This window comes from Pan troglodytes, chromosome 6 (assembly GCF_028858775.2).
Source record: "Pan troglodytes isolate AG18354 chromosome 6, NHGRI_mPanTro3-v2.0_pri, whole genome shotgun sequence".
Classification (NCBI taxonomy): Eukaryota; Metazoa; Chordata; class Mammalia; order Primates; family Hominidae; genus Pan; species Pan troglodytes.
The window spans coordinates 97,580,694-97,606,752 of record NC_072404.2 but is presented as its reverse complement, the minus strand read 5'-3'; the positions used below and the strand labels follow the sequence as shown (position 1 = coordinate 97,606,752).

General features: G+C 39.4%; 1 protein-coding gene and 1 long non-coding RNA gene across 3 annotated transcripts; one reads left to right on the top strand and one right to left on the bottom strand.

The window, feature by feature from the left end:
* Window positions 1-624: 624 nt before the first annotated feature.
* LOC129135525 (uncharacterized) lies at window positions 625-13,723 on the bottom strand. Its single transcript, XR_008536459.2, has 3 exons — window positions 13,626-13,723; window positions 11,156-11,631; window positions 625-637 (listed from the first exon to the last, which is right to left on the bottom strand). It is a non-coding gene; the product is annotated as an uncharacterized LOC129135525 (long non-coding RNA).
* Window positions 10,275-25,278, top strand: SRI (sorcin). 2 transcript variants are annotated; one of them, XM_001164490.8, is made up of 8 exons: window positions 10,275-10,414; window positions 11,438-11,521; window positions 13,192-13,261; window positions 19,463-19,506; window positions 20,258-20,405; window positions 20,937-21,050; window positions 21,824-21,882; window positions 23,882-25,278. In XM_001164490.8, the coding sequence occupies exons 1-8, from the start codon at window positions 10,364-10,366 to the stop codon at window positions 23,906-23,908; spliced, it is 597 nt and encodes a 198-aa protein (XP_001164490.1). In that variant the 5' UTR covers window positions 10,275-10,363; the 3' UTR covers window positions 23,909-25,278. The 2 variants fall into 2 exon arrangements, with proteins under 2 accessions (XP_001164490.1, XP_063670753.1); XM_063814683.1 differs by having other exon boundaries at window positions 10,293-10,414; window positions 21,824-21,936; window positions 23,072-25,278.
* Window positions 25,279-26,059: the final 781 nt, after the last annotated feature.

Here is a 26,059-nt window from a genome sequence, read left to right as displayed (position 1 = left end):
TAATCTTGACAACTCAGTCTACAATTCAAGTCTATAGAGGAAGATACATGCAATGATGTCATTGCACATAACTGTGTACCTCTCTATGTATGGACCTAAATGCTCTAATATTCTACTGATGATAGGATAAATCAGTTACTAACTTCCTGGGAGGCGATTTGCAATAGCTATCCAGAATTTCTCAAAAACCTTAATCTCAAAAACAGTAAATCTAGTTTTAAGAATATGTCCAAGAAAGCAATTCAAGATGTGAGCAAAATTTAAACTATGATGTTTTTATTTCAGCATTGTGTGTAATAATAAAAATTTAGTTAAAATCTAAATAATTTGGCATTGATTAACTAAAGTGTAAAAGGCTCATATGATTGAATACTCTGCAGCCATAAAAATAGTATGGACAAAGAATATATAATGAAATTAAAATATACTTACATTTTACAGTATTTATGTTTTAGTCAAATTACTTTCAGTAATAAGCAGTCTTCTGCACCCAGTGAATAGGAGTTTTAATGAGGCATGATGGTGATATTAAAGCTCAAGGGCTTTTCAAAGAAAGCTGAACTGGAAACAGGGACTTTGGACAGTCACAGAGGCACAGGAGGAACATTTAAGCACTTGCGATAGCTGCTTCCAGAACCTGGAAGATAGGAGCATGTGAAGGGCCTAAAGATTATCTTTTGAAATTTTTCCTAAATTACCTTTTGAAATATTTCCTAGATGTGCTTGAAAATCTCTATCCACAGCCTGAAGCCAAGATATATTTCCCTAAGTCATTGAGTTCAAATGACACTTTCTTGCTCTTTAGTGGTGTGCTGGTAAATGTTTAACAAGTAGCTTTCCAAGATGGGGCAGGGTGGGACCTTATATGTACGTATATATGTACGTAAGGTTATTGTAAATTTAACTGACATAAAGGGTGTTGTCTTAGTTCAGGCTGCCATAATAAAATGTCATAAACCAGGTGGCTTATACACAACAGAAATTTATTTCTCAAGGTCTGAAAGCTGCAGAATCCAAGATCAAGGCAGATTCAGTGTCTGGTGAAGACCCGCTTTCTGGTTCATAGATGGCATCTTCTAGCTGTGTCCTCATATGATGAAAGGACAAGGCTGCTCTCTGGGGCACTAGTCCATTCGTGAGAACTCCACTAATTTACATTTCCCTGATGATTAGTGATGTTGAGCATTTTAAACTATACCCGTTTGGCCATTTGTATGTCTTCTTTCGAGAAGTGTCTATTCATGTCTTTTGCCTACTTTTTAATGAGATTATTTGTTTTTTTCTCATTGAATAGTTTGAGTTCCTTGTATATTCTGGATATTAGTCCCATGCTGGATGAATAATTTTTGTAAATATTTTCTCCCATTCAACAAGTTGTCTCATTACTCTGTTGATTGTTTCCTTTGCTGAAAGTTTGACTATAACATGTCATGAAGAAGATTTTCTTGAATTGTATCTATTTGGGGATTTCTGAACTTTTTGTATCTGGATATCTAAATCTGTTGCTAGACTTGGGAAGTTTTCAGCTATTATTTCATTAAATAGGTTTTCTATTCCTTTGGTCCTCTCTTCACCTTCTGGAACACTGAAAACTTGAATATTTGATCACTTTATGGTGTCCCTTATGCTCTGTTCATTCTTTTTATTTTTTTCTTTATTTTTGTCTGACTGGATTATTTCAAAAGATCTGTTTTCAAGTTCTGAAGGTCTTTTTTCTGCTTGATATAATCCATTGTTGAAGCTCTTGAATGTACTTTTTACTTCATTCAATAAAATAAAATCCAGGATTTCTGTTTGGTTACCATGATATCTCTCTTTGGTAAACTTTTCACTCATATCCCTAATTATTTCCCTGATTTCATTATATTGTTTATTTGTGTCCTCTTATGTCTCACTGAACTTCTCTAGTATCATTATTTTGAATTATTTTTCAAGGATTTTTATAAATTTCTTTCTCATTGAAATCTGTTGCTGGATAATTAGTGTGTTTCTTTGTAGATGTCATATTTCTGGGAAAATATTTCCTTAACTGTTCATGCAATTCACAATGTAAGGGCTGTAGATACAACACACTTTTTTTAATTTTTTTTTTTGAGACGGAGTCTTGCTCTGCCGCCCGGGCTGGAGTGCAGTGGTGCAATCTTGGCTCACTGCAACCTCCGCCTCCCGGGTTCATGCCATTCTCCTGCCTCAGCCTCCCGAGTAGCTGGGACTACAGGCGCCCGCCACCATGCCCAGCTAATTTTTTGTATTTTTAGTAGAGATGGGATTTCACCGTGTTAGCCAAGATGGTCTTGATCTCCTGACCTCGTGATCCGCCCGTCTCGGCTTCCCAAAGTGCTGGGATTACAGGTGTGAGCCACCGTGCCCGGCCACAACAAACTTTTAATTTTAAACCTTATTAACATATTCTCCAAAATGCCACCTCCAAATCTAGAGTACACAATTAAAAAATAATAATAAATAAATAAATAAAAATAAATGAGTCTTTTGTTTGTAGTGCAAACTGATTTCCAGGGTGTAAATATTCCCAACATGGTGGAATAAACTACTAACTTTTCGCAAATTCAAACTACTAACATGGTATGACTGAGTCTGGAATTGAGAATTAACATCCAACAGCACAAAATTACATACTACCCATATAGAAAAATCATTAAAAATTGATGCATTTGGAGTATTTATTATCTTGATTTTCAGTAAGTTAAAAAATTTCTAATTATACGATTGGCAGTGTTTAAAAACAGGCTGGAAAAGGCCAGGCACCGTGGCTCACGCCTGTAATCCCAGCACTTTGGGAGGCCGAGGTGGGTGGATCATGAGGTCAGGAGTTCAAGACCAGCCTGGCCAAGATGGTGAAACCCTGTCTCTACTAAAAACACGAAAATTAGCTGGGCGTGGTGGGAGGTGCCTGTAATCCCAGCTATTCAGGAGGCTGAGGCAGAGAATTGCCTGAACTGGGGAGGCAGAGGTCGCAGTGAGCTGAGATTGCGCCACTGCACTCCAGCCTAGGAGACAGGGCGAGACTCTTTCTCAAAAAAAAAAAAAAAAAAAAAAGGCTGGGAAAATGCCTGAAAATAGGCTCACTGGCCAGTATGAGCCAGCTCCCACATATGACTGTTTCAACACAAAGCCCTGCAGGTCTTCAGAATTCTCAGACAGAGATAATAATCCTGAAGGAATGTCAAATATTTACCTGTACGTGTGTTTAATACTGTTGTTATTGGTTCCTAGCTGCCTTAGATAGGTCATTCTTTGTAACAATGAAATAAACATATTTCATAGAGGGCCTCTATAGGGCCAATTGGAAATCTGCCTACACTGTTGAGTATGTTTATAGTTGGTTACTGATTTCCAGAGGTCAAGAGGGCAATGTGATTCATCTGCTATTACAGTTTATACTTCTTGATTCTTCTATTTGGCCACTCTGCAAGAAGGCAATCCTCTAAGGATCACCAGCTTCTACCTATAAGACTTCAACTCAAGATGCAGGCAAGTAAATGATATGTATATAATATTAGACTATTCCATGCAGCTCCAATGTTCTAATTCTACTAATCAGGAATAAGAAAGTTCCTAATCTTTGTAGTTCTACTGATCCATGGGTTTCCAAGCTGAGAATCAATTAATCCAGGTTCCTTTCTCAGCTTTGCCACTGATTTCCCAGCTATGGAAAAGAGGCAAGTAACTACTGAAAGATAATTATATAAAGTAACAGATATCTTATTTTAATTAAGAAGCTCCCAATTTACATGTAGCTGACTTATATATATGCTTCATGGAATTTTGGCATTCTGGAAATATCTACTGTACCTAGGCACCTAGGACTCAAGAACAGTCATTCTTCCTTCCCCAGAGCTGCAATGTGAATAATTGGGAATTTTTCTTCCCAAATTCCCTCCTCTCCCAGCTTATTGAACAGATGGAGATTGTATTATCTTCCCCTCCTCTCTCCACAAGTCTGGCTTCTCTATTTATCTCTGGTTCTGTGTAAACTTTGCGACATCAAGATTGGCTGGATAAAGGGACTGAGATGCGAATGGGGATGGGCAATAACCAAGCCCTAGGTGCTCTTGGGTCCCTACCCTGCTCTACCCTGGCTCCAGGACTGCTTCTCTTTAGGAGAACAATGAAGGCTTTAAAGAACTTTCGAGGGCTTGCCTGAGAACCAGTCATAAAGTGACCTTTATGAAAAAATAGACCTAGGTTGCAAAAATTAGCTTTTAGAATTAACACCCCTATAATATACTAGTCCAATGTTCTTAGGAAGAGTCATCCTAAGAGAACACTGGTGCTGAACACAGGTGATTTTCTACCTGAGCATACAGGTCCAGTATTCAATATTCTGCTTTCTATGTGGTCCCAGACATGGTAATGGTCACAAGTAAAAGATGTAGATACTTGATAATCAGTACAAGCCTCAGACAAAAACTAATTACAGCCAGTTCTTGCATTCATTTCTTGACCTCCCTTTAGCTACCCCTTTAGCCATGCATATTTACATCTTGTTCATCAAAAAATAATTATCTGCACTAAAATGAACTCTTATCATTGATAGTAATAGCATTACCTAGATGTACATTATTTTAGACAATTGCTTTAAATTTAATATTCTGATTTCTGAAACACATTCTGTTCAGGAAAAGAAAAAACAATGTCTCCAAATTCTTGATCCAATAGAAATTGCATAATCTTAAAAGGAAGAGTCCTGAGAGAATAGCGTGAGGTTGAGAAAAGATCTGAAGTGACAAGATAAGCAATTAATACTGGAATTGCTATTAGTCTGGTACCCTTCAGCAAGTCAGAGTCTCAGTTTCCTCATCTTGTAAAGTAGAAATAATCTAACTGGCATGGCTGGGTAAAGTTTAAGTAGGCCATCAGAAAATACTTTGTAGTCCATAGAGCATTATCTCATCCAGGCCCCTACTCAAAGTACAAAACTGCCCTTTAGCATCACTGACAGCCTCTTCTTGATCACTTCTAGTGATGGGGAACTCATCTTTGGAAGGTCATTTTTGACAGCCCTAATGATAAGAAAGTATATATATAAAGTGTGTGTGTGTTTGCAAAAATACACACATATATTTACATATGTACAATGATATACATACATACACATATATGTATATAGGCATATATATTTAGCCATAATAAATTCCTCCAACATCAGCTTCCTGGTTAATCCTGATCACCAACTCCAGCTCAGAGCTTCATTAAGGGAAGGAACAGGTCAGTGAGAATCTATTCTGTAGGAACAGGAACATGGGAACGTTTGTCACAGAGCTGATGACTGCCCTTGCTGTGTTTTGTTAATAACTGATTTATCTTGCTTATCATGCCTATTCCAGGCAAGTAGAATGAGTTTGCTTTCTCTGAGTTCCAGGGAGGAGGAAGCCAACACAGATGAAAGGGTCCCTGTGCTGTTCAAGAGGGTAGCACTAGCCACACAGCTATTCCATTTTAAATTAAACTAAATTAAAATTTTAGTTCCTCATTTCACAGGCTCAATAGCCATATGTGATTAGTTATTGTGTGGCATAGTTATCAAACATTTCTATTGTAGCAGAAGTTGTTTGAAGAGCTGTGGTTGATGATTCATTACCATCTACAATATGCCAGGGACCAGTTAAACTCTACATGCAAGCACTAAAACATCAATAGTGGAAGTTTTCTATCCCTTGAAAAAATTACATAATAGCATGATTAACTGAGCTCTTACTCCGGACAGTTCAAGAAAAAGGGTGGCTTTTATTCCCAAATGAACATCATAGGCTTCTCACTCTTTCCCAACAATCTTAAGAAAGTGGAGATACTATTAATTGGTTACCTATGTTGTTATCAAATGCTCATTTCCACTTACATTTGGAGATCTGAGCTTCTCTCTAAGGCAGAGGTCTTTAAATCATGAGGTGCCACGCCCAGATCAGAACTAAACAAAAGTTGAAACTTTAAATTGGCAAATGTCATTGCTCATTTCTTCCTAACAAGTGAAGACCTATGGTTAATTCAACTGCAGGTATGGTGAAATAACTACAGTTACTTAGTTACACTATTTCTTTCATCACTTATCTGAGCGAAGAAGTCCAGGTTGGATACTATATGTAGAGCTTTATATTAACTTTTCTCCAGGAATAAGAAAGTGTCCACACTGCCTTTTGTCTTGAAAACATAATTAGGGAAGGTGTACCACAAAAGAATGGGATTCTCTCTGAGAGCATGTTTATCTACTGTCACAGCTTTAATTGGGAAGGGTGAAATATCTACATCTGGCTAGGTCTGCTCTTCAAGAGCTGGGGCCAGATATTTGCCATCTCTCAGCCTTGGTCTTTTCTTCTGTAAACAGCAGGATTGGAGTATATGATCAGAAAGGTTTCTGTAATTCCAATGACTTCCCAAAATAACCATGACCTGCATCCTATCTATAAACCTCACATAGTTCTCTCCCTAACCCATGCTGTTGTCACAACCCTCCTACAGTCTTTTTTTTAGGACTTAGTAAATCGTTCTGACAAATAACTGTATTCTACCCATAGGCTTTATCTTACAGTCAGCAAATCATTTGCTAAAGTGCTAAACTGCCAGAGTCATAAGCCCGCATTCTGGAGGGGCTTCCAGCAGTGGTTGGTAAACTACTGCCCAAAGGCCAAATCTGACCCACCTCCTATTTCTGTACATCCAAGAGCTCAGAATAATATTTACATTTTTAAATGGTTGGAAAAATAAAATTAAGCATAATATTTCATGTCATATGAAATTCAAATTTCAGTGTCTATAAAGTTGCATTGGAACCCAGCGACATCCATTCATTTATCTATTGTCTATGGATACTTGTGGCCTACACAGCAGAGTTGAGTGGTATTTGGCCATACCACTATGACTACATAGTCTACATACCACTATGTATGTAGACTCTCTCATACAGAGACTGTATGGCCCACAGGCCTAAAATATTTACTACCTGGCCCTTTACCTGCCCCTGGGTGTAGAGCACAGACTCTAGAGTCAGATGGCTTGGCAGCATAGCTCAGCTCTGTTCTGTTCCTTCCCCTTCCTCAAAACTGAATAATAGGAATGACAATCGTACCTATTCCATGGGTTTTTATTAAGATTAAGCAAATAAGTAAAATGCTATGAGGATCTGGCATATTTTTATTATTATATATATGTCTGATGGTATTATAAGTTGCCACAATTTTTTCCAGCAAACTAAAGTATTAGCAGCTGACCAATTTGTTAGCAATAATTGTAAGAATTGAATTTGCAACACTCCATTAAAATTCAATTCTTTGTCAGATGAGTAGGTTGCGAAAATTTTCTCCCATTTTGTAGGTTGCCTGTTCACTCTGATGGTAGTTTCTTTTGCTGTGCAGAAGCTCTTTAGTTTAATTAGATCCCATTTGTCAATTTTGTCTTTTGTTGCCATTGCTTTTGGTGTTTTGGACATGAAGTCCTTGCCCATGCCTATGTCCTGAATGGTAATGCCTAGGTTTTCTTCTAGGGTTTTTATGGTTTTAGGTCTAACGTTTAAATCTTTAATCCATCTTGAATTGATTTTTGTATAAGGTGTAAGGAAGGGATCCAGTTTCAGCTTCCTACATATGGCTAGCCAGTTTTCCCAGCACCATTTATTAAATAGGGAATCCTTTCCCCATTTCTTCTTTTTGTCAGGTTTGTCAAAGATCAGATAGTTGTAGGTATGCGGAGTTATTTCTGAGGGCTCTGTTCTGTTCCATTGATCTATATCTCTGTTTTGGTACCAGTACCATGCTGTTTTGGTTACTGTAGCCTTGTAGTATAGTTTGAGGGCTAATATCCAGAATCTACAGTGAACTCAAACAAATTTACAAGAAAAAAACAAACAACCCCATCAAAAAGTGGGCGAAGGACATGAACAGACACTTCTCAAAAGAAGGTATTTATGCAGCCAAAAAACACATGAAAAAATGCTCATCATCACTGGCCATCAGAGAAATGCAAATCAAAACCACAATGAGATACCATCTCACACCAGTTAGAATGGCAATCATTCAAAAGTCAGGAAACAACAGGTGCTGGAGAGGATGTGGAGAAATAGGAACACTTTTACACTGTTGGTGGGACTGTAAACTAGTTCAACCATTGTGGAAGTCAGTGTGGCAATTCCTCAGGGATCTAGAACTAGAATTACCATTTGATCCAGCCATCCCATTACTGGGTATATACCCAAAGGATTATAAATCATGCTGCTATAAAGACACATGCACACGTATGTTTATTGCGGCATTATTCACAATAGCAAAGACTTGGAACCAACCCAAATGTCCAACAATGATAGACTGGATTAAGAAAATGTGGCACATATACACCATGGAATACTATGCAGCCATAAAAAATGATGAGTTCATGTCCTTTGTAGGGACATGAATGAAATTGGAAATCATCATTCTCAGTAAACTATCGCAAGACCAAAAAACCAAACACCGCATATTCTCACTCATAGGTGGGAACTGAACAATGAGATCACATGGACACAGGAAGGGGAATATCACACTCTGGGGACTGTGGTGGGGTGGGGGGAGGGGGGAGGGATAGCATTGGGAGATATACCTAATGCTAGATGACGAGTTAGTGGGTGCAGCGCACCAGCATGGCACATGTATACATATGTAACCAACCTGCACAATGTGCACATGTACCCTAAAACTTAAAGTATAATAAAAAAAAAATTCAATTCTTTAGCAGTAAAGCAGTAGGAAGATGTCTAAGGACAACTGATATGCCAATTCGTATAGCCGTTTATCCACGAAGCTAATTCTGCAGTACTTAAAAATATTTTATATGCTTTATACTTCTTTCAAACTTGAGTCTTGAGCTTGTACTCAATATTGAGTTCAGCCCTGACATCTACTCTTTATAGTCGGTTACCTCTTTCTGAAGAAACAGGCTTCCAAAGAGAGACCAGGGGACTCATTAGATGTCTCATCTACCTTGATGATTGCTACCTTGATGATTGAAAATAGTAACCTGCTTCCTGAATCAAACACAAAACAGGCAACATGCAGTGTCTTTGCTATGCCACAACAGGGACTATTAGAATTTTTCTCACAATTCGGACTTTGGTTTTCAAAAGGGCTTGCGAGGGAAGTTACACACAAGAGAAAAACAATGAACCGAATGAGGACAATAGCCCACGAATTTAGAATGGAGGAAGCCCGTCCACCACAGCGAAAAAGCACAGTACCACATTGGCGTGTGCTCCAATATTTGTGAAATGTTGATGACCCTTTAAATGTTTCTGTGCAACCTCCACAACAAATACTGTGAATCTTGCTTATTAATGCGTTTCTCAATATGTTAAAATTCAGGAAATCATTAAGTCTAGTCCTTAACAGTAAAGGGCAAGCAATTTTCTGTCATTGAAATTACACAAAACAAAACAAAAAGCTCACGCCTGAATTGCTTCGGACTATTCAACTGGGAGATAGAAAAATATATGAAGTAAAGAAGAATAACCTACATCGAAGTTCCTATCTCTTATCTTCCTGAATACTTACCAGTACACTATTAGTTTGTTCTAAACTTTTCTTATATAAAAAGTAGCTGAATACTTTTAGGGAAATGGATTGTTTTGTCTGAATCATCCAGATAATTCAAACAATTCATTTTCCTAAGAACGATATGGGTGAGTCTGTCCTGCCCGGAAAATGCCCTCTGTCCTACTCAGGACACAAGTCACGCTCAGCTTAAACAGGCAAGGAATTGTCCCCTAGGAAGGAAATACGCCGTTGTCGTTCAATGAACTCTGCAACCAACAGCAAGCCAAACTCTCCCTTGCACACAGTTCGTCAAGTTAATTCTTATTTTCCAAGGGCGCTTTCGTATTTCCATCTTTCAACGACTCCTTCACCCACTGGCACCTAAGGCTTGCCCTAACGCATCCAGCCCCTGCCTCGCGATGGTGCGCTCCGCTTATAATAGCTCCGTCCTGTCCAATAAAGTTGTTTAAAATAAGAAATGTGCCAGATAATAGCCAAGTTCGAAGGAAAAAAAAAAAAATTCCTGGGGTGGTGTATTGGTGTTGGAATGTGCCATTAGTTTTGGAGGGAGGAAAGTCCCTGGTGTGAATTGCCTCGCAGGTCGTAGGCCACCACTGGACCTTCAGTCGTGCACTGCATTAGCGCCGTAATGGCAAAGATACGAAGAAGCGCGCAGGCAGGGGAGCCACGGCCGCGCGCACAGGCAAGAGCTGGAGACGGCTGCGGAGCGCGTCCCCCACGCCCGCGTGGTGCGCTCTGGGGCGGCCCCCTAGCGGCAGGGCGGGGCGGGGCAGGCGGCGGAGAGGCCTGGCGCACAGGGCGAGGGCGGCTGCGGCGCAGTCTGCAGCATGGCGTACCCGGGGCATCCTGGCGCCGGCGGCGGGTACTACCCAGGCGGGGTAAGTGCTGACTGCGCGGGATCGCGGCCCAGGCGGCTCCGGGGCGCTAAGAGGCCACCTTGGAGATGCTGCGGCCAGCGGGGTGAGGCGCTGCTGGGCGGCTGCCCGGGCTCCTTCCGCCCTCGGCTTCTCCCTGCGCTCGCGGCCTCGCCCTAGGCCCCTGGGGTTCGGCCTCTCCCCACGTTTCCCCCGTCCCTTCTCCTGGATGGCCCTGCGGGGCCAAGGTGAGGGTGGATTGGGACCCTAGAAGCCCACCCTGCGGCTTCTCGGATACGCGGCGTGAAATCGTGTTAATTGGGTGTTGGCTGACCCCCACCCCACCCCACCCCCACCTTCTTGGTTGCCTCCCAGAGCAACAACAGTCATTTTATTCTAGAATGATATACCTTCCTCCCTTTAAAAAACAAACAAACAAAGAAACAAAAAAACGAGTGAGAAGGGGGACGGAAAAAAAGGGAAAACCTGCTGAAGTAAAAGACCTGTAGGAAGGCAGCCTCGCCGGGCGTCTGGGATGCGCGTTGTCTTGGGAACTGTTTCCGAGACAGGCAATGTTCCCTCGCCACCCATGAGATACAGCCCGGCCAGACACCTTACTCTTCCCTAGGCTACACCCGTCTCAGAATGTTACCAACTCCAGCCTTCCATCGTTCATAAAACGCTCTTAAAATACCATAAATGCTGTAACAACAAAAGGAGAATTTGAAGCCCTGCCATTCATTGGCTTACCTAGTTTGCACTCACCTCAGTAACCTTCAGGTTAATAGGGATTTTAAAAGTTGCTTTACATATGTAGACATCACTTTCACAGCAACTCTTTATGGTCTAAGTCGCCAGTTTTTAAATTACGGGGTGTGAATGGAAGAGAGGGGTGGAGTGTTGGCAGAGTGTGCCCGGTGGTGGGGAGGTGAGCCTTGTGAAGGGCGGGCAGGCGGGCAGTTGTCTGGCCTTGCACAAAAGCCCTCAGTGGTGAAAGAAGAAAACTTGATTCGGCAGAATGACGTGTATGTGTTTCCTGTTTCACAGTATGGAGGGGCTCCCGGAGGGCCTGCGTTTCCCGGACAAACTCAGGATCCGCTGTATGGTTACTTTGCTGCTGTAGCTGGACAGGTTAGCTTTTCCCTTTAGTATTAAAGAGCCGTTATTGTCTGCATTTGTGGTAGCTTTTGATATAGTGACACAGAAAAGCGAACTTCCTGTGGTACTGAGTCCCTTTGCTTCTGCAAAACAAAAAAAAAAGTTATTTGTTTCTTATTTTAGTTTTTTATTTCTGAATGTTCAGAATAAATGAGGACAAAGTGTTACTCGTATTTATGTGAGTTCAGTTCGAAAGCAAACTTGTGGTTGAATTAAAGGGTCCAGGATGGTTTCAAGCGAAGAAATTCAAGATCTGGTAAATATAAACCCTTGTTTGTACAACTTAAAGACATATATTAGTAATTACATAGCTCGATTCTAATGGGCACTTTCTTTGGGTTGAACTTGATTGCTAATCATTCACCCCCTTAGGAAATATGGTAAAAACCCACCAGCTTCTAAATAAGGAAGTTACTGTTCCCTTCTTAGTATCAGGAAGTTAATCTTGTGAACAATGTAGTTTCTCTTTGATGCAGATGCTGTTACTAGGTCAGCCCCTCCATGTCCTTATTAGGTGTTCTGGCCTGTTGACCCAGAGAAGCAATTAAGGTCAGCTCCCCAAGACCTTTCACTTGTCTGCATTCTGAGTTGTATGACAGGTGCTATCTTACATTGACAGATGCTATCTTACATTGAGAGAGGACACTTCCCTAGTTCATGAGGTCACTGTGTGCAGTAAATATACTGTTGGTATAACCCAGACATGTCCAGAGGGGATGTTTGTTCTTATGAATTCAACCTAGTCTTGTTTTGACCAAAAGCTAGAAATAGCAAAATCTTAATGTGAAAACTGTAGAATATTATGGGATAAAAAACCTAAGACCACTTTTTAAGGTAGTACTCTAAGAAATACAGCTTAAGAAATTGAATGGAAAATATAGTCTAAAACTGGAAGACCTTCCCCTTAAGTATCTACTTAAACTGTTAATGATCCGTATCTTTGAAACCACAAGACATGGCAAACCTCAAGACTAGCATTCTTAGATTGCCAGTGCCTCCAGCATGTAAGTGACCCCACCTGCTTAGCTTTCAGCAGCCCTGGCCTGTATTCAGCATACCCATTGTCTTTCAAATTGCTGATCTTGCTCCTCATTTATAACATAATACCCAGTGACTTGAAGATTTAGGTATTTTATTTTAAAGTCCCTAAAAATCACATATATCTAGTTCTTTCCCAGTTCAGCCAGTGAATGGGCACTGGGAACCTAATGTGAATCTTCCAGATGTATTTGTGCTCTGAAAAAAATGATTCACTATATCATAAGAAAAAGTGACCAAGGAGGTCCTTTTCTGTTTGAACCAAGCCTTCTATTTATTGATGTCTGCTTTGTACCTTGCTCTCTCCACCCCCCTCAAAAAAATATTTTAAAATGTTTAGCTGTAGCAGTTTGCTAGCTCAGATTGAGAGAAGAGTAGTTGCCAAGACAGACTCTTTCTTTCATCATTAAATTACTTTTGGAAGTGGGTTAAGGAAAAGAATGCCCACTTTTGGAAGGCATTCCTTTTAATAAAAAAAAAGGCATTCCTTTTAAATAAAAAAAAGATACTGATTTTCTTTGTTGTTATTGCTTCATTGAATGCTGAAGGTAAACAACTTGAAAGTACAAATCACTATTATGATTCCTCTAATTTTTTTTCAAAAGGATGGGCAGATAGATGCTGATGAATTGCAGAGATGTCTGACACAGTCTGGCATTGCTGGAGGATACAAACGTAAGTTGACAGTCCCAAAGTTTGTCTAAATGTACTCTTGTGTTTCCTATCTTAGCTGTTACTTGTGATTACAGCCTTCAAGAAAACTGAGCTTGTCGGATCTAGCAAAGTTTAGAATTCCGAAAGCTAAAATACAGTACTATTTCAAAATGTTGATTTGAAAACAGTTTTTAAATCACTCCAGGCTGGGCACAGTGGCTCACACCTGTAATCCCAGTACTTCAGAGGCCCAGGCAGGAGGATCGCTTGAAGCCAAGAGTTTTTGGCTGCAGTAATCTATGATTGTACCACTGCACTCCAGCCTGAGCAACAGAGCAAGACCTTGTCTTTAAAATAATAATAATAATAAATTATTCCATCCTACCTGCCAATTTAGTGGATTTCTCAGATTTGGGTTTTGTGTACCTAGAACCAGTGAGACAGTTTGGGTGGCCTCCTTCACAGAGGACAAGGTAGGGTGCTGAAATGGAATCTGCCAGGTCAGGGGTCATTAACTGACATTAGGAACTGATATTTACTGTTATTAGCCAAGAGCCTACTCTGCCCTGACCTGGTGGCACTTAGGGCTTTGAGTTGCTGCCCTGCACCCCTGGTCCCTGAATGGCCTATCCTGCACTCCTGGTCTCTGAGCTTTGGGCATGCTCCTGCTAACATAAGTGGTTGCCATGACATCCCTCAGGTCTTTCCTCTTCCACTTCATAGAATGTATTCAGGCTAAGTGGGAAGTGGCCTTTCTACTTACTGGACCTGCTGCTCCATAATTCAGCCCTTACCCTACCCCTGCCTTTTGAACACTCTGCCATGAGCTGAGAGTAGTTGAAATACTGCAAAGATGCTCCATCCCTGGCAGGGCACAGTGGCTCACACCTGTAATCCCAGCACTTTAGGAGACTGAGGTGGGAGGATTGCTTGAGCCCGGGAGTTCAAGACTAGCCTGGGCAACATAGTGAAACCTTGTCTCTGCAAAAAATTTAAAAATTAGCCAGGCATGGTGGCATGCACCTGTGGTCCCAGCTACTCAGGAGGCTGAGGTGGGAGGATTATACAAGCCCCGGAGGCGGAGGTTGCAGTGAGCCAAGATTGTGCCACTGCACTCCAGCCTGGGTGACAGCCTGTCTCAAAAAATCCAAAAAATTGCTGCATCCCAACTGGGGGCTTCTCATCATCCAACACATATGAAGTGGTTCCTCTTGAATTAGATCTTGAACATGATAGATTTCCAGGGTAGAGAATAATGTCTTAGTTCAAATACATTACCTGCCAACTTCTTTGCCAGTTGTTAATTGAGACAAAACATCAAATTGAAGACCCAATTTCATGGTTAGCTGTGGATTAAAATGTTCAAACTAGAATTCACAGCTGTGAATTTATAGTGGCCTTTTTAAAAAAACTATTTGACATGGCATGTATTAGATGGCTGTCTTTGAACTCTTTGCATTTGTTTTCATTATCCTTTGTTTTATGTGACTTTAGTATCCTATTACTCTTTCCTAATTGGAGGAATTAATACAAACGAAGAACCTTTCAAGTTCCTGTTATTTAATCTAGTCCTAAACAAAATAAGCACTTTTTGGATTAGGGGATGTTATTCTTTACTGTGTAGGCAGTACATTTAAATTGTTAATTGTTACGCAATTGAGCTGGTAAACAAGGTAGGCCTGCCTATTAGCAGGGTTTATCAAAGTGCAGTGAGATCACAGCATGGCCTGTTATTCTACATCCTTTCAGTAGATGAGGTGTGGCAGATTTTAGAATCTGACTAACAAAATGGGTTGTATATTGTTAGAGAGCAGTCCTTTTAAAATTTCATTGAGAAAGCCACATTTAGTGATGGCCTTAGATCAATGCATTACAGAGAAAGCATTTCCTGAATCATGGGGCCTATGTGATTGAATCCATTTGCCTACTCTCTGGTGGCCGTACTAAACCACAGAACCATCCTGCCTATGAGGTGTCAGTGTTTTGTAATGCAGATATTATATGGCCATTAGTCTTTTAAACCCAACTTCCAAACCAAAAAGCACAGGTCCGAATTGGATGAGCAGGTGGGATACTCCAGCTCAGAGCCTATGGGCCCTTCTTAACCAGTTTAAAAGGAAGCAGTCATACCTAGAGGTGGAGTTGGTGAGATAAGTTGTGTTCCAGTCAGTAAGATTGTAATTCAGCTTCTCTTTTTTCCCTGAATTTAGTTGTTCGTCTGTGATAAGGTTGAGAGAAACAACTGGAGGTAGGGCTTTCCTTCTAGGTCCATTATATTGTATATTTCTGTGAGAAGAAAAGATGTTTGAGGCATTCTAGTGGAATGAACAGAAGAGAAGAAAAAGAGTAAAGGTAAATTACAGCAGAGATTCTTTGGAAATTATTAAAATTAACATTATTTAATTTAAATAATTTCAAAATGTTGAATTAATAATTTTAATTATAATTTATAGTTATATGTAGTTACATTTACGTAACTAATATATAATACTTATAATTTTAATTAATTTTAAATAATTATTTAAAATAGAATTAACACTAATAAAAGCTATATTATTAACAAAATTGAGAAAGAGTTTTCCTTACCAAAACTTATTGGACATCAGCGTTCTAGTTCATTGGAACTGTCTAGAATGGTGTATTTTTTGTTCATTCACTTTTGTTCACTGCCATCTCATTGCCCTTTCAGATCCTTCTCACAAAAGATGACCAGATTCCTGATCTTCCTGATCTGTCCCTCTCCTCCTCAGTCTTTACTAACAGCTTAGAAGGAATTCAGGGTCCTCTGTAATGCACCCTCCCCTGACCAAACATATTTTCTCCCACTCCTTTTGTACTCTTTGAAAGTCATATTGAGCTATTCACTTACGCTTTGCCTGTCCTAGGCCTTCTACTTCTCTCTTTGCTTATGCTGGTCCTTAGCTGTCACCAAATGCCCCCATCATTCTTGTCATTCAAGGCTTGGCTTAAATTCTATGTCTTCCATAAAGTCTTTCTTGATTCTCTTACTGGGAAGGAGCTTCTCACTTCTCAATCCCTTCTGGTACTTTCTGGCCCCTCCATTATAATTCAGCACTCTACCATGATTAGGGTTGTATGTGTATGTGACTTATCTTTTCCTTAGACTGTCAGCTAGGACAGTATGCAGTTTCACAACTGTATCTGCAAAGTTCCTGTTACCCTGAGCCCTGAACATAATAAGTACTTAACAGTGGCTGTTGAGTTAATGAATATGGAAAATTTTCTATGTCAGAAAAATTATAGCCCTGTAGCCTCATTGGCTTTTTGATTTAAGATTATACATTAATTTTTGAGCATTAGTAAAGATCAGAAAATTTTATTCAAAAAACATTCCTTCTTAGACGATCTAAGAGGGTTGTACATATAAAGTGCAGGGCTCTACAGCTTCCTGCGTGGGGGTGAGAATTTGGTGCCATCCATCCATACCAGTGCATTTTTAGTGAATACTTCCTATGAGCTAGGTGCTGGCTCTGTAGCCACAATCAATGCCTGGGTGTTGGGAAAAGCACTGGGATAAGTAAAGAGAGAGGCTGTGGAATCACATAGAATGGGCACATAACCCAGACAGGAGTCAGGAAAGTTTTCCTTGCAGAATTGATACCTAAGCTGAGTAGAAATGAGGCCGACCATGAAGTGAGTGGGATGGGGAAGTTGTGTCCTAGGTTGTTAGAACAGCATGTGCAGAAGACCCAGAAATAGCGTGGTTCAGTCAAGAAATTGAGAAATTCTCCATGAAGATAGTGTACGGGGTTGAACAAGAGTAAGAGATGAGCCTGACTCGCAAAATAAGTGTGTTACCTTATGTGCCAGTTAAGGTGCTTGGACTTTATCCTGAGAGCAGTAGATCACTGATACTGGGTTTTGCATAGGAGAGCACATACTACCCCTGACTGTAAAGACTAATAAATTGGGGGACATGGAAGTAAAACAAGAGTCAGGGATGCCCATTAGGGAGCTGCTGGAATCATACAGGTGAGAGAAATGCTAACTAAGGAGACAGTGGGGCTGGAAATGGACTCTACAGCTGTTTAGAAGGTGATTGATTATTGGTGAAGAGGGAATTGAGGAGGCTCCCAGGTTTCTGGCTTGGGTTACTGCTGAGTGGATGGGGGTGCCATTCATTAAGAGACAGAGAAGCTGTCTGCCTCATAGCCCCTTCAATACCTTCATGTGAGCCCAACACAGTTGGCTCTGCGCTGTGGTTGTCAGGCCGTCCAGAGCAGTTCTTAAACTTGAGCAGCATTGGCATCACCTGGAAAGCTTACAAAAACCAGATTGCTGGGTCATGCCCTAGAGTTTCTCATTCAGAGGTCTGGAGTGAGTCCTGAGAATTTCACCTCTAACAGGTTTCCATGTGATGCTGGTTCAGGTTGAACCAGCTTCTTTAACATGAATATATATCACCTGCACATTTGCTAAAATTCAGCTTCTGATTTTATTGGTGTAGGGTAAGGGCTGAGATTCTGCAGTTCTTCAAGCTCCTGGGTGATGCTAATATGGCTGGTCCAGGAATCACACTTTGAGTAGAATGGTGGTCTCAACCTTGGCTGCTCACTAGAATCATCTGAAAAGCTTTTTAAAAATACAAATACCTGGGTCCCACACTCAGAGTTCCTGATTTAATTGTTCTATGGTGCAGCCCAGGTATCAGAATCTTTTAAAGCTTTGATTCTGATAAGCACAAGTGTGGAGAACTACAGCTCCAGATTAGAGGGACTTCATACCTCCACACAACTTAAAAGTCAGAATGAAGAATCTACCAGCTCTTTCCCAAACTGTAAAAAGTGCTTCCTCCTCCTCTCACCTCAGAGAATATTATCTGTGGATCAAATGGAGATTGAAGGACCAAAATAGAAATAGTCACTAGTCTTTTATTTCCAGTAAAGCATATGCCAAACACAGGAATCTATTAAATGTGTAAAACCTATAGTTTGCACCGTTGGGAGACATTACAGTAATGAGCGCAGTTGTGTTTTAATTTCAGTTTGGTTTGAGAAAAAATATGAAGCTAGAAAGAGCTGTTAAAAATGTTAGTTCTGTGTGTTAACAAGCTTGCATAATTTATACCAGCTTTTCCCACGTGACCCTTGTCACTTCTGCCATTTAGCGTTATAGCTTCTTTGTACCTGTACAATTTCTTCAGTCATTGATTCCCATTAATTCAATGTAAGAGGTGGTTTTTAATTTCCTAATGCTTAGGTTACCAGTAACCACACCCATTGCATATGCTCTGGTTTGGTTACATAAGTGAGGTACCAAAATGCCCTCATAATACTCCTAAACTGTAGGTAAATTAAAAAGGCTTCTGAATAGTGGCCACCACTGAATTGGTCATGGGGTCTTATCTAGAGTACTCTTATTTAACACATAATTCTAACAACCATATTTATCTGGTTTCATATATAAGCTAAGAGGTCATAGACTATTTGAGGTAGGAGGTTACTGCTCAGTACCTGACATTGAAGGGAAAATAGAAAAACAAGTAATCAGACACAAAATTAGCAAAACCAGCAATTTATAGTCATTTATGAGTAGGAACAAAGCAACCCTGACTTCCCACCCACCACGTTGGATATAATACATTATGGTTCGTTATGGTGACTTGAACTCGCTATATTACAGTTTCAAAGCAAGAAAGTATGAACAGTACTATGTAATACTTTTTTTTTCTTGAGATGGAGTCTTGCCCTGTCACCCAGGCTGGAGTGCAGTGGCATGATCTCAGCTCACTGTAACCACCTCCTCCCAGGTGCAAGCAATTCTCCTGCCTCAACCTCCTGAGTAGCTGAGATTACAGGTGTGTGCCACCAGGCCTGGCTAATTTTTGTATTTTTAGTAGAGACGAGTTTTTGCCATGTTGGCCAGGCTGGTCTCAAACTCCTGACCTCAGGTGATCCGCCTGTCTCGGCACCCCCCAAAGTGCTGGGATTACAGGCGTGAGCCACCATACCCGGACTATGTAATACTTTTTAAAAGGAATTCTGTCAAAGTTATTTAAATCAAATTTGGGTTCCTAGCAAAAAATCTTCTTTATGGAGAAAAGGCTACTTTGAAGTTCCATATGATTAGTCACACGTAAATTGATAGCATATAAAAATAAAAGTGTATAATAATCATATTTCTAATTAATTTGAATGTATCCAGTGTAATGTGAATTTTTGGATTTGTGTTAATATGTATGTACTTTTCTTGATTTAACAGCTTTTAACCTGGAGACTTGCCGGCTTATGGTTTCAATGCTGGATGTATCCTTTACCTTGATTGTTGTCTAGAATAATTTTTTCTAAAATTCTAAAGGAATTCATCTTAGAATTAATATCTAGTAAACACAAAGTAATAAATGATCACTAAAAAGCTTTCTGAAATAATTAGCTTCTATTATAGGGTGGAATTTGGTGTGAATAAAGGAAGAAAAGAAGTTTAGTAAACAGAATGTTGTTCAGGAATTTAAGGAAACATCAGAGTATTATAGAACAAGTACAGAGTCCAGAGTGTCAGGACAGCTTTTTTTCTTTAACATTGATTCCTCTGCAAGTGATGGCATTTTTCACATCCCAGTTGTTGAACTGAGTTTAGGTAGTGCTGACTATCCAGTGCATTCCATCCCACCTCATTTGTCTGGGGGGACTAAACAAGGGAATATTAGTATCAGAGATGATGCTAGGACAGAAGGGCAAACAGCATAGCCTGAAGCACCCACAAAGTACAGCCTAGTTCCAGTAACAAGACCGCTTTTTATAAGTGGTTCACAATGGCAACACTATTTCCTTATAATCAAGTCATGTAAGTTATCTTTTCCCCACAGTAAAAATTGGCACTTGAGCTTTTTCTCCATAGCCCCTTTCTATTTTTAAATCATTAATTTTACATCATACCAAGAATAATCTACAATAACTTTTTTAGCCATTGAATATTGAATTCCCCTTATCCTTGATCTTTCATTTAATCCTTAGAAAATATCGCAAAATACAGCTCTAATCCTTGATTACAGTTCAGAGAGATATGTCTGGCACAATGGGTTTCAATGAATTTAAAGAACTCTGGGCTGTACTGAATGGCTGGAGACAACACTTTATCAGTTTTGACACTGACAGGAGTGGAACAGTAGATCCACAAGAATTGCAGAAGGCCCTGACAACAATGGGTAGGTATGGCTTACTAGAACTCTCCATTCATTGGTAGAAGTAAGTTGATTTTTATTTTTAAAGCTAGGCTGGGTGCAGTGGCTCACACCTGTAATCCCAGCACTTTGGGAGGCCAAGGAGGGTGGATTGCCTGAGCTCGGGAGTTCGAGACCAGCCTGGGCAACACAGTAAAACCCCAACTCTACTAAAATACAAAAACATTAGCTGGGCGTGGTGGCATGCACCTGCAGTCCCAGCTACTCGGGAGGCTGAGACAGGAGAATCACTTGAACACAAGAGGCAGAGGTTGCTGTGAGCCGAGATCACACCACTGCACTCCAGCCTGGGCGACAGAGTGAGACTCCCTCTCGTAAATAAATAAATAAATAAATAAATAATTGCTACCTGAAGGGAGTTTCTGTTTTCTTAGAAATTGTGTGTGTTCATAATTAATATGAGTCTGCAGTCTTATAAAATAGTGCTTGATTATTTTATTTTTTAATGAGCTTCTGCAATCCTTTAACCTTTTTACTGGATGGCTTTTCTTTTAGGATTTAGGTTGAGTCCCCAGGCTGTGAATTCAATTGCAAAACGATACAGCACCAATGGAAAGATCACCTTCGACGACTACATCGCCTGCTGCGTCAAACTGAGGGCTCTTACAGGTGAGTTCTATAAGGTCGTGTCATCACCACAAGCCAAGACACAGTTTTTATTACATTTCATCTCTCAGTGCTTCTCAACTTTTATTCTTCCCAATTTTTTTCTTGCTTTAGTAGTTTTTTTCAGATTACTATTAAGCATATCTGGCAAAATAATTTTTTGGTTTTTTTTCCAGAATTTATTTTAGATTATTAAGTAATCTGCCATTAAAATAAACAATTAAATTTTACTAAAATGTTCTAAAACACAATCAGCTAACTTGTGCATTTTTGATCAGATAATAATGAATTTTTCCCCAGAATGTGAAATATTTGGAAAGAGTGAAATTAAAATAAAATCCTTTTCTATGGGGCAGAGCTGAAATGGTAGAGAAACTGATTACAGCCCATTTGTTATATTGGGGACTCTTTATCTGTTTCTTAAGCAGTATCTTTGTTGTTAAGAAGCTAGAAATTCGGTGCTTTTATCACAATGAAGTAATGGCCATGGAAGTTGCACAGCTTTTACTGACTTTGGGTAAGGTATTTTCTCCAGATCTAAAAAAACAAAAAAACAAAAAACACAGCTGGCCAACTTCTGCCTGTTACTTTGTTGCATATTAAATCTTTTACTATTCATATAGTTGGCTTCTTTGCTTTGGTCTTTTGTTTATGTTAATTGGTTGCACAATTTAAATGTTACTGCAATGTGAATTCAATGCCAAAATAACTAACTTTTATGATTTTAGAAAAACCATTTAAAGAAAAACCATAAATTTTACTGTGTTGTTTTACAGACAGCTTTCGAAGACGGGATACTGCTCAGCAAGGTGTTGTGAATTTCCCATATGATGATGTAAGTCTTAGAAATTAAGAGATACAGTAGATGAAAAGGATGTACACCAGATGGGTATCCCTTTGAAATTAGCTGTTAAGAATATCTTAAGGATGCCAGAGACATAAGGGATTCAAAAGTTAGAAAGAGTTATCATCCAGAATTTATTAATTTCATTTATTAGTCTTAACTATAGTGAGACCATGGTTTGATTTGCATTCAGAGACCTGGGTTCAAGACCCAGCTTGTTGTATTTATTAGCTGGGTCACTTAAGGAGGTTTCTTAATTGCTGTGACACTATATGAATAAAGAAGATGTAGTAGTAATGCCTTTTTCACTGAGCCATTGTAAGATTTCTATTAGAAATGCCCTTCAAAAACACTATGCAGATATACTATCTGCTTTTGTCTTCTGTAAACAAATCATGTCAGTCACTGAGAATAGATAACAGCTCAATAGCTTTGCATACCTATGTTCTTTGTTGAGGGCATAAGGCAGGCACCAACTTAAATCACAATTTTTTTTTTTTGAGACAGAGTCTCGCTCTGTTGCCCAGGTTGGAGTGCAGTGGCGCAATCTCAGCTCACTGCAACCTCCACGTCTCGGGTTCTAGCGATTCTCCTGCCTCAGCCTCCTGAGTAGCTGGGACTATAGGCATGTGCCACCATACCTGGTTAAGTTTTTTTGTATTTTTAGTAGAGACGGGGTTTCACTGTGTTAGCCAGGATGGTCTCGATCTCCTGTCCTTGTGATCTGTCCGCTTAGGCCTCCCAAAGTGCTGGGATTACAGGCGTGAGCCACTGCTCCCGGCCAAATCACAATTTAAAACAAGTTATTTACTAAACAGCCACACTAAACAAGGGTAGGGTAAGGCCATGTAATCAGTGTGAACATAACCTAGTGCCATCTTTGATGGCATTAGCTGGATGTATATAACAAAGCTAGAGAGATTGGTTACTTGTTTCTTCAGTTTTTGCTCAGCCATTGATTTAAAAACAAAAAACGAAACAAAACAAAAACTTGTAGAATTGAAATGACTGTAATCACTGAATATTCCATTCTCCATTACAAAATATAAGATGCATGTATTTTTGGTTTAGCAGCTGCTACAGTTATAAGTACACTTTTAAAAGCTTAGTATGTGTGTGTGAATATGCTTATTTTACCTGCTTAAGGGTGTGTTCTCTTTAACATGCGTTAACTTCTTAGTTGACAGTCCCCTTGCTGTTTCTAAAGATCAGAAGGCTGCCTGGGGAATGGAAAGAAAGACCATGGGCTTTGACTTCAGATGGGGCTACTTAAAAGATTTCTAAACATCCTGATCCTTATTTTCCTTTTCTCTAAAATAGGGATAATCACCTTGACCTTGCAATAGAGCTGCAAGGGTTGGCAGTGCACAATACCTTAGTAGTGTAGGGAACACTGATAGAGCAGAATCTATTGCTTTATGTTTAGCGGGGAAGCCAACATTTCACAGCAAATACTGGTATTTCTAATCTCAGGTATCTGAAGGGTTAGCTGTTCTGTTTCTGTGCATACATACACTTGCATGCTACAATTTATTTTAATAAAGCAGATTTTAAGGCAATAAACTGTTTAAGGTGTTCCATTAGAGTAATGGGGTAATACTGTGCGGTTTGGAAATCCCCACGTAATACAACAGTATAAACTCCAGTTGTTTGTGTTTGTGGTAAGTGTCTTTGACCACGGCCATTTCTAGTCTTGGATATTATTTGGAATTTAAATAATTATTCAAATAATTATTTAAATTATTTATCCATTGAAGTTATATCTGCTTTCTCTAAGAAGTTTTGATGTGAGAAACCCTATGGATTTTATATTAGACTGCTTCCCTAAAAAAAAGGAAACTTTTCCATCTATCATTTACTCATATCTTAGAAAGTTGTAGGGGTTGTTTTACTCATGTTCAAATTAGAAAACCAAATGTAAGCTGCCAGAAATAGGCTGTGCCGTATAAGTGCTTTGAGATCTGTCATATAACGCTGATTTTTCTTTCAGTTCATTCAATGTGTCATGAGTGTTTAAATCAAGAGGAAGCTGCATGAATGTAATCAACATTCCAACTGGAGCTCTCCTTTGCTTGTCCTCTTTGCCTTCGGTAATATGTATAAACTTACATCACGACTTTCTCTCAACAGCTGTTGTAAAGTTTATTACTTTATGTACAACTGAAGTTTTGTGTTAGTTTTGATAATAAATTCTTTGGAACTTTAATAAGATCTAGTCTGTTACACCATTTAGAACTTTCCTGAGCCATTATCAGTCATGCCTTATTTTCTTGCTAAAACTCTATGTAAATTTAAGTATGCAAAATGTTTAAGTCACATTATTTATTTTTCATTGTGAGACACTAAAAACTGTTAATCAGACTACAGCTGTTATCTTTCCTCTCCTACAAAGAATACTCCACACATAAAAACTTAGGTAAATGACATAGACGCACTTGCGTGAAATAAAACAACAAAAAAGGTAATCCAGTAATCCATGTCAGGATTCACCTTAGTAGAAGTTTAGCACAGGCCCTTCAAAACCTGTTGAATAATTTGATTGGCAAATACTATCTGTCACCAAGTCCCTTTTTGTCATCTATTTAAACCTTTGTTAACTCTCCTTAAAAATCTTGTACATTATAAGCTTAACTATATAAAAAGAAAATTGATAGAAAAAGACTAAGGGAATATATGAAAATATTAACAATGTTTATTTTGGATTAATGGAATTCTAGATGACTTTAATTTTCTTTATATATTTCAGTATTTTTCAGATTTTCTATATGCTTTCCTTTTAAAATCAGATTTTAGTTTTTAAAATACTGATACATCCATTTTGATATACCATGTATTCACACTTTAAAAAATATACATAGCAGAGTATTGGAAAGTGTGTACCAAAACATTGATCTGGCTACCACTGGGAGTCAGGATCATGAGTTCATCTTCTTCCTTCTTACTGCTTTTCCAAACATTCTCCAGTAAGCAGGTACTACATTTATAATGGAAGGAATTTTTAAAAAAATTTTAAGCTGTACACTTTCAAGTAAGATCTGAATTCTAATGCTGGCTTGTGCCTCTTACTATGTGGTTTGGTCATTATAGATAATGCCAAGTTTCAGTTTCCCCATCTTTGAAAAGGAGATAATATGTTATCTCTTGGGAGTAGTTCTGAATATGAAGTGTGTTGATACAAGAAGCACTGACAATGTTTCTGTTTCTTAAATTTAAAACTGGCCTGGTTTGCCTTTTTTATCAACAGAGCTTAACAGATAAAAAATGAAATTACTCTATTTTCTACTTGCCAGCAGAGTATCTGTCTTATTTTAGGATGCAGTGTGAAACTTACCATTCAACTGAACAACTAGTTGTCAACTAATGGAAATAAAACATTTTCTCTAAGCATCTTTAGCCTCATTTCACTATTAATTTTTAAAAATATTGTTAAAATATATATTATTCAAACCTAACATATAACTATGGCAAGTTAGTTAGCCCAGGTTACATATCAGAATGTGAAGCAGCCTGCTATATATTACACAGTGACTATAGATTGCATCTCCATATATTGTCTGTGAGGCCATAAAGCTCTGCTTGAGTCTGGGCTATCTAGAAAAGGGCCAAAAAGGGGCTCAGAGGATTAGGAGGCAGGGAGCTCACCTTCAGTGTCCTAGCACCTGCTGTTTGGTTTCAACTCACCAGGGTCCTCTGAGGAAATCATAGTTTAAGGAAATGGTAATTTCCTGGTTGAGGATAAGCAGTAGAGAAGGCCCTTGCTGAAGGATATGGGCCATATCTGAACAAGTCCCAAGGTGTGCTGCATCAATTGTGGTTCTGAATTGGCTTTGGGGTGAATACAAAAGCATCCCTCTGACATTATATTAGTTTGTTCGCACACTGCTATAAAGACATTACCCAAGACTGGGTAATTTATGAAGGAAAGAGGTTTGACTCACAGTTCCACATGGCTGGGGAAGCCTCAGGAAACTTATAATTATGGCGGGAGGGGAAGCAGGCACCGTCTTCACAAGGCAGCAGGAGATGGAAATGCAAGCAGGGAAGTGCCAGATGCTTATAAAGCCATCAGATCTCATGAGAACTCACTATCACAAGAACATCATGGGGGAAACCGCCCCCATGATCCAATCCCTTCCCTCCCTCGATGTAAGGCTTACAGGTCCCTCCC